The following is a 12,712-nucleotide window of genomic DNA, read 5'->3' on the forward strand; positions in this document are numbered from 1 at the left end:
AAGGAAGAGCAAGTTTGAAGGCAATGGATAAGATGTGGAAAAGCAAAGCAATTAGCTTAGGAATGAAGCTGAGTGTCTTGAAAATGTGTGTATTCAGCAGCATGTTGTACGGATGTGAGACATGGGTGATAACGAAAGACTCGAAGAGAAGAATACTGGCATTCAAGAGGATATGTTATGGAAAGATGCTGAGCGTAGGATGGATGCAGAAGGTCACCAACGAAGAATTATGTAGGAAGATACAGCCGAAAGAGAACCTACTGCAGAAGGTTATACAATGGAAGTTACAGCTATTTGGGCACATTTGCAGAATGAACGATGAGTGAAAAATCAAGACCCTGGTGTTCGGCATAATGGACGGTTCAAATAGGAGAGGCAGACCCACAGAGAAAGGGTAGATGATATAGTAGTTTGGTGCAGAGCTAGTCTACAGAAACTAAGCCACTCTGCAATGGACAGGGAAAGATGGAAGGAAATAGTGAGGGAGGCATCAGACACCAATGGGCGCTGAGCCCATGGTTACTGATGGTGATGATGATGACGATACATAAAGGTAATACACAAAGCCTTGAAAAAGTATTCCTTGCCCCAAAGATCTAATAATCTAAAACATTTACTTTGAGATAGCAAGGTCAGGGACTAAATTAAAACAGTTGTTACTTAGTTTATACTTCTACCTGAGGGCTCTGCCCCAGAATCAAAGCTTTCTTTGCCTTTTAAAAGAAATTTCTCCTCCTTACACTTGCAAAGAAATCCTTTGCAACTATGAACAGTGGAACAAAGCCAGAAACAACGGCTTTGAAAGATACGAACAGTCTCATTGGTCAATAGATGTTAATTCTAAATGTACTAATTTTGATAATTTAATGCAGTGGTGGGCAATCTGTTTTATAACTCTCAGCCCACACATGATTCATCAGGGTAAGCTGCTGGTGGGCCACCTGTTGTTTACTTGCATCTTCAGGTACTGCAGCCTGCAGTTCCAATTGGCCACGGTTGCTCTTCGTAGCCAATGGGAGTTGCTGGGAGTGTGCAGGCAACAGGGACTTGCTAGACGCCACTTCCCACAGCTCCTGTTGGCCAGGAACAGTGAACTGCAGGCAATGGGAGCAATGGATGGCCATACTTGCAGATGTAAGGTAAGCAATTTTGTCTCACAGCCTGCCAGCAGGGTACCCCGATGAGCTGCATGTGGCCCATAGATTGCCCACCACTGGTTTAACATCACCACTGTTTATTCCACTCTCCTTTATTATCAGTATACTACAATCTGCTTCCTTCTAGGCATCATAATGAAGTTGGAAGCATAGGATGTTTTGCTTGCAAATTCTGATCTGTCTGAATTAAAGAAATAATGTGAGTGCAATAACTCCTTACTTAATATTAGGTAGACACTAACACAAATTTTACATTACAGACCATATAAATATTATAATAAACTTTGTTGATTAAGAAGATTGATATCATGGAGCTGGGCCAAATCATGAGGCCATTTCTCAGTATTGTTTATTCATGCTCTTACATCACATCCATTACTGTAATATCTGGCCACCTCTCACATTAATGGGAATTTTATCTGAGTCAGGACTGAGCACGGACTTCAGAATTCAGGCCATAGAGACTTGACAGATAAGCATATAAAAAGTCCCTAGAAATATAAATACTAAGTCTGTTTGAAAGAGAGGGCTTGTATTTTAATTTGAGGAGTTCAAGAGTGCACTGCAGACATCTGGTCTATCTCCACTTTATTTACACAAGTGTGTAGCTCTGGGACAGTTTAATATTTAACTATGGAAATAGAGTATTAATAGTCCATTTGATCATTTTAAAAAGAGGCGTCCAGAATGAAGCAATGCTGGTGGAAATTATCAGAGATCTTTTTACAAAAACCTATTAAAAGGCTCAAGACACCCTAGCTATCTTACCCATACAATGTATTTATCTAATAGCATATCTCATGTAATCTGAATCTCAAAATGCTTTCTGAAAGTAATTAACACAAGACAGCTTATGGTATACAGAACAGAGTACAGTAATGAATAAACACTGTACGACAAACAACAGAAAGCATTCAGTCATAAGACCATCTAAGGACCCTATAGAATTCTGAGTAAGTCATGGTGACATTGAATCCGTTACTTGCTAAAGACAACAGGAACAAGTTATAAAACTCTTCTTGCATAGACACTGTGCATATATTATGGCTTTGATGGATAGACCCATTGCACATGCAGCTTTTGCATCATGGAGAGCAATACTCAGAACAGACTTTCATTGTGTTGTAAGATCCCATTGTTCCATTAGCCTATGCTCATTACTTAGTCTAGTTAGGTTGCTTCTCTGCAACCTGATGTTACAAAGAACAAAGGTGAATTCTAGTCTCAGAATTACTCCAGTCATCAACTGGAGGGAGAGAACATAAATGCTTTACATCAGTTTGTAAGGAATGGAGAAACTGAACACCCATTTAATTTGTCTTCTCAAGCACATATTCAAATATTTATGCCTGTGGGATGTAATTCTATCAAAGCAATAACAATCATGTACTTTCACTGCAGAAATACTTGGATACGACACCATCGGTTCAAATACAGTAACTGTGTGGGTTTTTTTCATATTTTTTTAGAATCGTATATCGGTAGAACTTAAATGAAGCACGCAACTGAAAATATTAATGTACATATGGATCTATTTTTACAGTCATTCAAAGGTTTAGTAAAGTTAACTCTAGACACTGGACTTGAGTAACTATTTGTTCATACTGTATAACATGTAACTTTAAAAATCATTATCTAGAACAGTGGTTCTAAATCTTTACTGCAGCCTGCACCCCCTTGGTTCTCAAAATATGTTTTCACACCCCTTATCAAAAATCAAAAATGGAGATGGGGGAGCCTATGCACTTTTAAACACATATGAAATCGTTAAAAAAGTATAATGTTAACATATATGTAGGTTTGATGAAACAAAGTAGTTGTACTTACATGCCTGTGCTTAATTTGTGTTTTCGATGATTTACCTTCTAAAAAGTGTGGCATGCTGTGCACCCCCAGAAAAGGCATCACGCAGCCCCAGGTTAAGAACCACTGATCTAGAATAATGGCCTGGGTGTCAGAAGTGTTATTATCTTGTGATTTAGATCTATTATCTATGGAAAGAAGACTGAGGCTATGTCTACACCAGCATGCGTCTTTCGAAGAGACACTTTAGTATATGCTAATGAGGCACTGCAATGAATATGCAGCACCTTGAAAGTGCCACTTTCAATCTCATGCGGCTCATCTACACAGGGTCCTTTTCAGGAGGACCTGGCACACTTCAAAATCCCCTTATTCCTATTTGGTTATAGGCATAAGGGGATTTTGAAGTGTGCAGGGTCCTTTCAAAAAGGACCCCATGTAGACAAGCCACGTGCAATCGAAAGCGACACTTTGAAAGTGCCGCGGCCACCATTACGCTAATGAGGCACTGCATATTCATTGCATTGCCTCATTAGCATATCCCAAAGTGTCTCATTAGCATCCCCCTTTTGAAAGGGGAGTGCTAGTGTAAATGCAGCCTGAGAGATGAAAACATTACCTTGTTATAGCACGTAATAAATTCCTGTTTTCATAAAGGGAGCTGACAACGAAGATAACTTCAGCAAATAGAAGCATGTCTAAGTCACCATTAGCACTAATTGAAATTATTTTGGGTGATCTCATTAGCAGCACCAAGGAATGAATGGCCGGTGTTGATGTCTTTAGTAAAGCATTGAGGTGGACCAGGTAGGCAGTGCAGGGAGATGTATTCTTCCATGGCACACCTGGTTTTGGACATAATAATTCATTATCCTGGACTGCCAGGCTTCTCACCAGAACTAAGAATATTTAAGCATGACAGTTTTGGAAAAGAATAACAATTAAACATGCCTCTTGCAGTTACGAGAGTGCCAAAGCATCCAAAGGGATTGTGGGACAAAGTTGCTGCCCTTTCACTTTAATGCAGAAGATCCCAATGCTTGGACCAGAGCATGACAGTGACTTAAACCCCTTTACAGATGCAACAGTTCAAATTTTTAAAAACCACATATGTGACTTAGGACTGATGTCACATTTTCAAATGTGAGTTAACCACTCAGGAGTTTAAACTGCGCTGAGTTTCCCTGGGACTTCTAGATCACTTAGGTGCTTTTGCAAATTTCACATATTGTCTCTGGGCAATGATGCTGCCATTGGGAGATATTAATCAGCTGCTACATTTTAATCATCATAAGGAGCAAGCTAACAGCTCGAAGATCCACATTCAAGTGCTCTTAACTCATGTTAGTAGGCCCATTGAAATCAATTGCATTACTTGCATGCAAAAGACTGTATGAGTAACAGTTACAAGATCAAGCACCCGTGTTTTTATTTCAGTCAGCGATCAGCTTTCTATAAATCATATTTGAAAGGCTAAATTTATTTTCCACTTTATAGATGGGCAAATGCTAAAGTACTCACTCAGGACTAGTTCACACAGTTTCCTCTCTCATGCTTCTGATCACTTATTTCCATTGGCTTGAATGGATGTATTTGTTTGAATAAATTCTTAGCAGTGTCAATAAGGTTTGCATAATTGACTTACAGATCAACACACCTAAGTCAGCCCATAAGAGTTTTTCCTGAGTAAAAAATGAGCAAAAAACAAAGTAAGGACATGGGCGCTTGTGAACGAAGATCAGATGATAACCTAGCCCCAAAGTACAGACGGTTCACTGTAGACATATTTTACACTTACTGTTGCCTCTGTTTTTCTAGCCAACTATTCGGCGCCATCATGATTTTGATGCAGAACGGGATGCCAAGAAACTGCAAAAAGCTTGCAAAGGAATGGGTAAGAATGCTATTGTTTTTTAACTTGTTGTTTAGCTGTGTTGGCACCAACAGGACAGTTCTGCATTATAGGAGTTATACATCCATGCACACATTTGTGGCAAAACAACTGCTTGATCAGTTTTGAATTAATCTTACTGTTTTCTATCAATCAAACTCCACTTGCTTACTCCAAGCACAGTTACTCTCTTTATGTAGATTTATAGCTATAGATACAATCACAACATGATATATTATATTAGCTTGGTGGGAAATAATTTTCATTAGCTACATATGAATCGTGACTACACACCAAGTTGCTTGTGAATCTAATACAGTAAACTCTCGAAATACACGGCTTAAAGTTGCACGTAACTCACTAAATGCAAATTAAGCACAACTTGAAGCTGCTCTGTGGCCCCTTCCCCCTGCCTTCCCACAACCACTAGGTTGTCAGCCTGACAGCTGGGCCACTGGAGGAAGGTGGGAAGAAGCTGCTAAGAAAATGACCAGCCCAGCAGGGTTCCGCAAGCAGAAGGGAGCTGGGAACCAAACAGAAGAACCAGGAAACTGACCAGTCATGAGCTGATCAGTTTCCCAGATCCTGCAAGTGGTGGGGTGATGGGAACCAGGCTGCCCCCGATTCCCTGCTCCCCACCACTCTGGGAGCCAGGAAACTGGCCAGCCCTCAGGAGTTGGTCAGTTTCCCAGCTCCAGCAAGCCCAAGGGAGTTGGGAACCAGGCATCTGTCTGGTTCCCTCTCCCCCGACAACTTGCACGAAAATTTGACTTATGCAGGGGTTGCAAGAACACAACCCCCATGCAACTTGAGGGTTTACTGTAAAATCACTGGCTAATCAATCAATGTTAAAGTGCCCTAACCTCATTACAGAAACGACCCAGTCCTGGAAGAGCTGGAGCATCATCTACAAAGGTGCTGAACATCCCTGATTTCCACTGAATTCTATAGGAGCTCAGAGTCCTTGGACCATCACAGAACTGAGCCTGAGCTCTGCCCATTACTCCTAGCATGTTAAATTCATGACTTCACCCCAGGGGAGTAGAATGAACATGTCATTTGTTCACTGCAATTGACCCATCAAACTGTATAATAGTAGCCAAAATAGTGAAGTCTCATTGGTCAGGGTGGGCCTTAAGGGTAGACTACAGAGGACACCTGTGTATCTGGAAGCAGCTCTTGCCTGGCCAAACCCCCCTGCCAGCACAGCTTCACAGGAAAGCACCCTATTAAAACACACACACCCGCATGTCCAGGCTGCTGTGAAAGTATCGCTCAGCATGCCAGGCTGTGGTCACAGTGCACTTGACATATAATCAGATGTGTATGATCTGACAAAGAATCCTTTTACCGTCCTAAGGGCATCTTGGCTATGTCTGTCTATTTCATGCATACATGCCCCTTAGGATATGCATTACACATGTAGGTCACCTGGCTGGAAATTATCCACCACACAACGAATTAACATGATGTGTGGCAAATGTCCATCTTGAAAGATAACGTAAGCATCAAAGCAGTTCAATTATTGACTGTCTTGCTGCAGTATCAGTGAGGGGCTAGAAAGTCCAATTCTCAAGTGACTGTCCTCATCACAAATAGTGCAGGCGTAAGGCACAGGGACATAATGAAGCCAGTGGGCTGCTAGCTCATGAAACATGCTGCACTTTATTTTTCATTTTTTTCTCTCTCTCAACTATATTTCTTCTGCCTCTTTGACTCCCTGGTGCACCACAGCCCTCCAGTGTGGCCTGTTGCTAGCTGCTTCTTCCCACCTTCCAGTTTCTATGTTGAAAGTCATCACAACACTCTTGCAATTGTCTTTGTACTTGACCCAAAGCCAAACAAGTGGCCTTAGAACATCCACAAATGCTTCATACAGGAGATCCTTTGGAATGTGTCCATTGTCTCTCTGGTGTACATAACTGAGGCAACAGAGACATTTATGTTTGAGTGATTAGACTTGGCAATTTTGCTCTCTCAGATACTTGGTGTGAGAAATTTTGGTGTTCTACTTAATGGTTAGCATACAGATGCCCATTAAATATGTAGGCCACATAGCCAGAAATTTTCAACCACATCATAGCACACAAGGGCTATGTCTACACTACAGAGATCTTTCAAAAGAAGCTTTTCCAGAAGATCTCTTCTGAAAGAACTTTTGAAAGAGAGCATCCACATTCACAAAAGCAATCTGCTCTTTCAAAAGAGAGCACCCACACAGCTCCTGCTCTTTTGAAAGAATGGGCCAAGGACCAAAAAATCAGGCCCCTGAGAACTGTGCTTTTGGGAAAAAAAGGGCCTGCGGAGCTTCTACACACATTTTCTTTCGAAAGAAGCTTTAGAAAGGAGAGCTCTTCTTGAAATGGGAAAGGAAGAGCAGCTTTGAGAGGTGCACCATATTCTTTCAATTTACTTTCGAAAGAACACTTTTTGTGTGGAGACGCTCCATGGGATATTTCAAAAGACACCCCTCCTTTTGAAAAATCTTTTGAAAGAACTTGCTAGACACAGCCAAAGAGTTTGCATCATACTTCTCCAGATACCTCTAACATTCAGAATGGTGGAGTTAAATCTTTAAGATCATTCTTGTCATCAGGCAGCCCAAGATGATCCTTTTAGATGCATGATAACGTCAACTCTTTCTGACAGATGGGCTGCACCATGATTACATGTGGTAGCTGGATTCTCATTGACACTTAGGCCTTTTTGTGCCACTGTGGCAGGGTAAAGGGGCCTAGTGTAAATGAGAAACAAGCCCTCAGGCACTGACCCACAGCTGTTTGTCTTGCCCACCAACACATTGAGCTGATTGCCCTTTCCTTGCCCCACACATTGTAACTCTCTACCCCCATTCCTGTTTGGAGTGAAAAGCTTCACCATTATCATCACTGTGAGCTGCATTTGCCTCGCCTTGTCTCCATCCCTGACACTGCACACTAATAATTGAAGCCAGGGGTCCTCACCACAGACATTACACTATGGCCCAATTCACGCATACAGAATCCATGTTGTGCTACGCTAGGCTGTCACTGGCCTGACATCTGACATCGGCCATGACGATGAACTATACCCCATGCATTGCCTCCACCCCTCCCCCAAATCGGACACATTGCAGAGGTAAAACATGGGGTGGCATATTTCTGCCTTCCATATGGTCTTGCTCCCTCCCTTAGTCCTGCCTCACCAGACCAAAGGGGCTCTGACTGACTAGAGGAATAAGTGTTCTGGGGGAGTGGGGGGTGAAGTGTTGACAACTAGGCACTCTGTGTGTCCAGATAGTTTCCCACATGGGCTGGGTATCAGCCACCCCCACTTTCAGACTGAGGTGCAGAGTCTTCAGTGCCCCCAAAGCACTGGGTGCAGTGGCCACAGGATGGCGTAGGATGGCGTGGTCCAGTGCACCCATACACACAGTGCCAACTAGGGGCTGAGCGAATTGCTGGCCCTGCAGCAGAAGCAACTCCTCAGACACAGCCCCTGCCTGTACTGAGTTACTCCCCTCACAGAACACAGGGTCTAACTAGCCCCTTCTTGCACCCTGAGACACACCCCTGCCAGCACATAGCTCCTGCCAAATCTGAATGGTGACAGTAGTAAACAGCTTAAATCAAAGCAATAAGAAGGCAAGTTCCTTTGGAGACAACATGGTGGTTGGCTTCAAAATAATTAAATGTATCAAGGTGTGCCATGGCGAAGATTGGAACCCATTGATTTAAATACTCATAATTTGCTGGTCAGTATTGTCCTGATAAACCGTGTGGCAATGCTGGGTGCGAAGTTATAAGATTGCCGTCTATGATAGATTACGAACACGTGTTCCAACCCCCACAGCCCTGCCCAAACAGAACGTGGCAAAAAGGTCTGTCCTTAACAAAGGCAAGTGTGCTTGCCTTACTTTGCATTTAAGCAGCAAACAGTCATCAAGCAGGGAGGGAAACAAAGAGAACTCAAGCAGGTGAGGAAAAAAACCAACAGCAAACATCCTCCCATATGAACTCTATCCCCTATGTCAAGCTGGAAATGATTTCCAAAAGCAGAAGTGAAGTTATAGGAGGGACAAAAGCGCCTATGGATTCCCCACTCTCCCTGCACATCATATTCACTGTACCTAAAGAGACAAAGGAAGTTGCCATGGGACTGTGGAGCACAGGTTGTAACCTACAGTGCTAAAAGTTTGTGGTGAGAAACTTTGCTTGAAACAATATAGCGTTATGGCATTAGTAAGCTTTATATCCTTTCTCTCTTGTAACCATTTCTGACTTTTAAGCATCATTACCTGAACTCACTTAAAATCTCTTTCTTTGTAGTCAATAAACTTGTTTAACTGTTTCAGCTAACCTAGAGTGTTTAAACTGAAGTGTCTGAATAACTATTTGAACTAATAAACCTGCATATTATTCCCTTAAAGAATAATGAACTTAAAATATTTGCACTGGCCAGGAGAGGGCTAGGATGGGTAATAACGGACATACTTCTTGGCAGGGGACAATGGTGAAATCTGGGGCTAGAAGTGTATTAGAGTCACGCTGCAGTATAACCAAGACTGGCATGAGACAGTCTGTAGTCCAGGTATTGTTGGCAGGCTGCAGTTATATATACCCATAGTGTGTCTTGCATGTTGCAAAGTTATTTGTGAGCAGCCTAGGTGGAAGCTTCTTAAGCATGGTATTGTAAGGATGTAGGGCAAGTGTGACGGGTCTAGACTGTACTCTGATGTGTCATAGCCATTTCTGGATCAAAGGTCAAAGTAACTAAGGCTGTGTCTACACGTGCCCCAAACTTCGAAATGGCCATTCAAATGGCCATTTCGAAGTTTACTAATGAAGCGCTGAAATGCATATTCAGTGCTTCATTAGCATGCGGGCGGCAGCCGCGCTTCGAAATTGACGCTCCTTGCCGCCACGCGGCGCGTCCAGACGGGACTCCTTTTCGAAAGGATGCTGCCTACTTCGAAGTCCCCTTATTCCCATGAGCTCATGGGAATAAGGGGACTTCGAAGTAGGCGGGGTCCTTTCGAAAAGGAGCCCCGTCTGGACGCGCCGCGTGGCGGCAAGGAGCGTCAATTTCGAAGCGCGGCTGCCGCCCGCATGCTAATGAAGCGCTGAATATGCATTTCAGTGCTTCATTAGTAAACTTCGAAATGGCCATTTGCATGGCCATTTCGAAGTTTGGGGCACATGTAGACACAGCCTAAGAGGACAAGAATTAATATATTAACTTCTCATGGGTTGTGCCATACTGGATCAGAATACTGGCACACTATTCTGCTGCTAGAGGTAATCAGTATCTGAAAAGGAGGCCAACTTCTGAACCCAACAAATAATACACTGGGCTAGTTATTCTTTCTTGTCTCTGATGAGCTTATTCCTTGAAACCTGTGATTTGGTTCCCTAATGATACCTTAGCTTGAAATGGCACTGGTTTGAGCGCACTTTATGTTCTGAGCACTGGTTGCAAATTAAAAGTCAAGTTTTTAAAATGAAAACAAAAAAACAGTCCAGTAGCACTTTAAAGACGAACAAAATAATTTATTAGGTGAAGAAGTTTTGTGGGACAGACCCACTTCTTCAGATCATAGCCATACCAGAACAGACTCAATATTTAAGGCACAGAGAACCAAAAATAGTAATCAAGGTTGACAAATCAGAAAAATATTATCAAGGTGAGCATATCAGAGAGTAGAGGGGCAGAAGGTGGCGGGGGAGTCAAAAATTAGATTACGCCAAGTATGCAAAACAGTGCCTATAATGACCTAAAAAATTCCCATCCTGGTTCAAACCATGTGTTAATGCGTCGAATTTTAATATAAAAGAGAGTTCAGCAGACTCTGTTTCCAATCTGTTGTGAAAATTCCTCTTCAGTAAGATGCAAACCTTCAGGTCATTAACAGAATGGCCCACTCCATTAAAATGCTGGTTGACCGGTTTGTGGATCAGGAGTGTTTTTATGTCTGTTTTGTGCCCATTAATTCTTTGTCTAAGAGAGTTTGAAGTCTGTCCAATATTATAGAGGCTCTTTTGCATACTTGGCTTAATCTAATTCTTGACTCCCCGCAACCTCCTGCCCCTCTACTCTCTGATTTGCTCACCTTGGTAATATTTTTCTGATCTGTCAACCTTGATTACTATTTTTGGTTCTCTGTGCCTTAAATATTGAGTCTCTTCTGGTATGGCTATGGTCTGAAGAAGTAGGTCTGTCCCACGAAAGCTCATCACCTAATAAATTATTTTGTTAGTCTTTAAAGTGCTACTGGACGGCTTTTTTGTTTTCATAGTATATAGACTAGCACGGCTTTCTCTCTGTTTTTAAAATGGTACATACTAGGAAAGTGAATATTGACACCAACAGATGTTCTGAAACTAACTTTCTACTAATTAGAAGGGAACGTGCTTGATCATTTTTTCCTCTCCCAGAAGAAATGAAATTTGTGGGCAGTTTCTGAACCGTTTCCTTGTGTACGTTTTTTTAGGAACAGATGAATCGGCAATTATTGAAATCCTATCAAATCGATCATCAGACCAGAGGCAACAAGTAAAACAGAAATACAAGACAATGTATGGCAAGGTATTAAAAAAATGGCCCTTTTATTTCAAACAGCATGAGCATTAGAAATGTACTCCTATGTTTCCTGCAATGAGTGTGGTGGTTTATAAAAAGCATGGGACTAGGAAGTTAGTTTCTCATGAAAGAATTATTAAGTGAATTAAAACACCGATTATAATAATCATTCTAAAAGATAGCTTGATAGATGGAAATCAGTAGAACTTAAACCTTAAACTTAATTTGTAATTGATTAGTGCTAACTAACTATGCAATCAATCACTAATCAATGTCAGTAATGGTGGTCATGTAGCGCTTTAAAGACTATCACAATGATTTATTAGGTGATCAGCTTTCGTGGGGCAGACCCACTTCTTCAGAAAGCTGTCCAATGAAAGCTCATCACCTAATAAATTATTTTGTTAGTCTTTAAACTGCTGCATGACTGCTTGTTTGTTTTGTGAAGATACAGACTAACACAGCTACCTCTCTGTCAGGAAGGGTGGTGGTGACCCTTCAACAGGGCAAAGTCAATAGTAGGTGCAATAAGAACAAAGATTGAATAAAGACTGTGGGATTTGTTCCACAGGGAGTATTCGAAGCAGCATATGTAAGGGAATTGACCCAAAGGGTGTGAAACAACCTATTTGAGATATAGCAGTTACAATAGTACTGATGTTGGGAATGTCTGGTTTATTTCCAGTCAAAGGACACAACTTCTGGATCTAATCACCCTTACCAAGCATACACAGTAATAATACTTGGCACTTGCCTATATAGGATGAGCCTCTTCAGACAATTTATAATAGTCCCAACTCACTTTCTCAAGGCACAGTGATGCCTGGTGGTTTACAATGAGATAAGTTTAGGGACATCAGCAAAGGGACTCCTGACGTACATTGGTGTAAGTGAAAGAAGAACCAGACCCTTGAGATTTAAAGTTATTTTTCCTCTTTTCTGATCTGAATTTTTGAAAGATTTTCTTCAGCACAGGAAATGTTAACAACTACATATACAAATAATCACCAGAAATAATAAACATTACATCTCAGTTCTTCTCCAGGGTATTTCTGTGTTACGAATGAATTTTGGGGTTCCTTTCTTAGGATTTGGAGGATGTACTGAAAGGAGAACTGAGTGGGAATTTTGAAAAGACAGCCTTGGCTCTGTTGGATCGTCCATGTGAATATGATGCCCAACAGCTTCGGAAAGCAATGAAGGGTGCAGGAACGGATGAATCGGTGCTGATTGAGATTCTCTGCACCAGAGTCAATAAGGTCTGTGGGTGTTTAGCTATTATATATTGTCTATGCTGGACTTT

General features: G+C 41.7%; 1 protein-coding gene and 1 long non-coding RNA gene across 4 annotated transcripts in view; one reads left to right on the plus strand and one right to left on the minus strand.

Annotated features, from left to right (window-relative positions):
* The window catches only part of LOC142009134 (uncharacterized), an 85,446-nt gene that overhangs the window by 19,952 nt on the left and 52,782 nt on the right, over positions 1-12,712 (minus strand). The gene's annotated exons all lie outside the window — the stretch shown is intronic.
* The window catches only part of ANXA13 (annexin A13), a 31,478-nt gene that overhangs the window by 8,073 nt on the left and 10,693 nt on the right, over positions 1-12,712 (plus strand). Inside the window, exons 3-5 of the mRNA XM_074986635.1 lie at positions 4,779-4,854; positions 11,321-11,415; positions 12,498-12,668. Coding sequence (XP_074842736.1) covers positions 4,779-4,854; positions 11,321-11,415; positions 12,498-12,668 — 342 coding nt within the window. The remainder of the gene's footprint in view (positions 1-4,778; positions 4,855-11,320; positions 11,416-12,497; positions 12,669-12,712) is intronic.

The sequence above is a fragment of the Carettochelys insculpta genome, chromosome 2 (assembly GCF_033958435.1).
Source record: "Carettochelys insculpta isolate YL-2023 chromosome 2, ASM3395843v1, whole genome shotgun sequence".
NCBI classification, from domain to species: Eukaryota; Metazoa; Chordata; order Testudines; family Carettochelyidae; genus Carettochelys; species Carettochelys insculpta.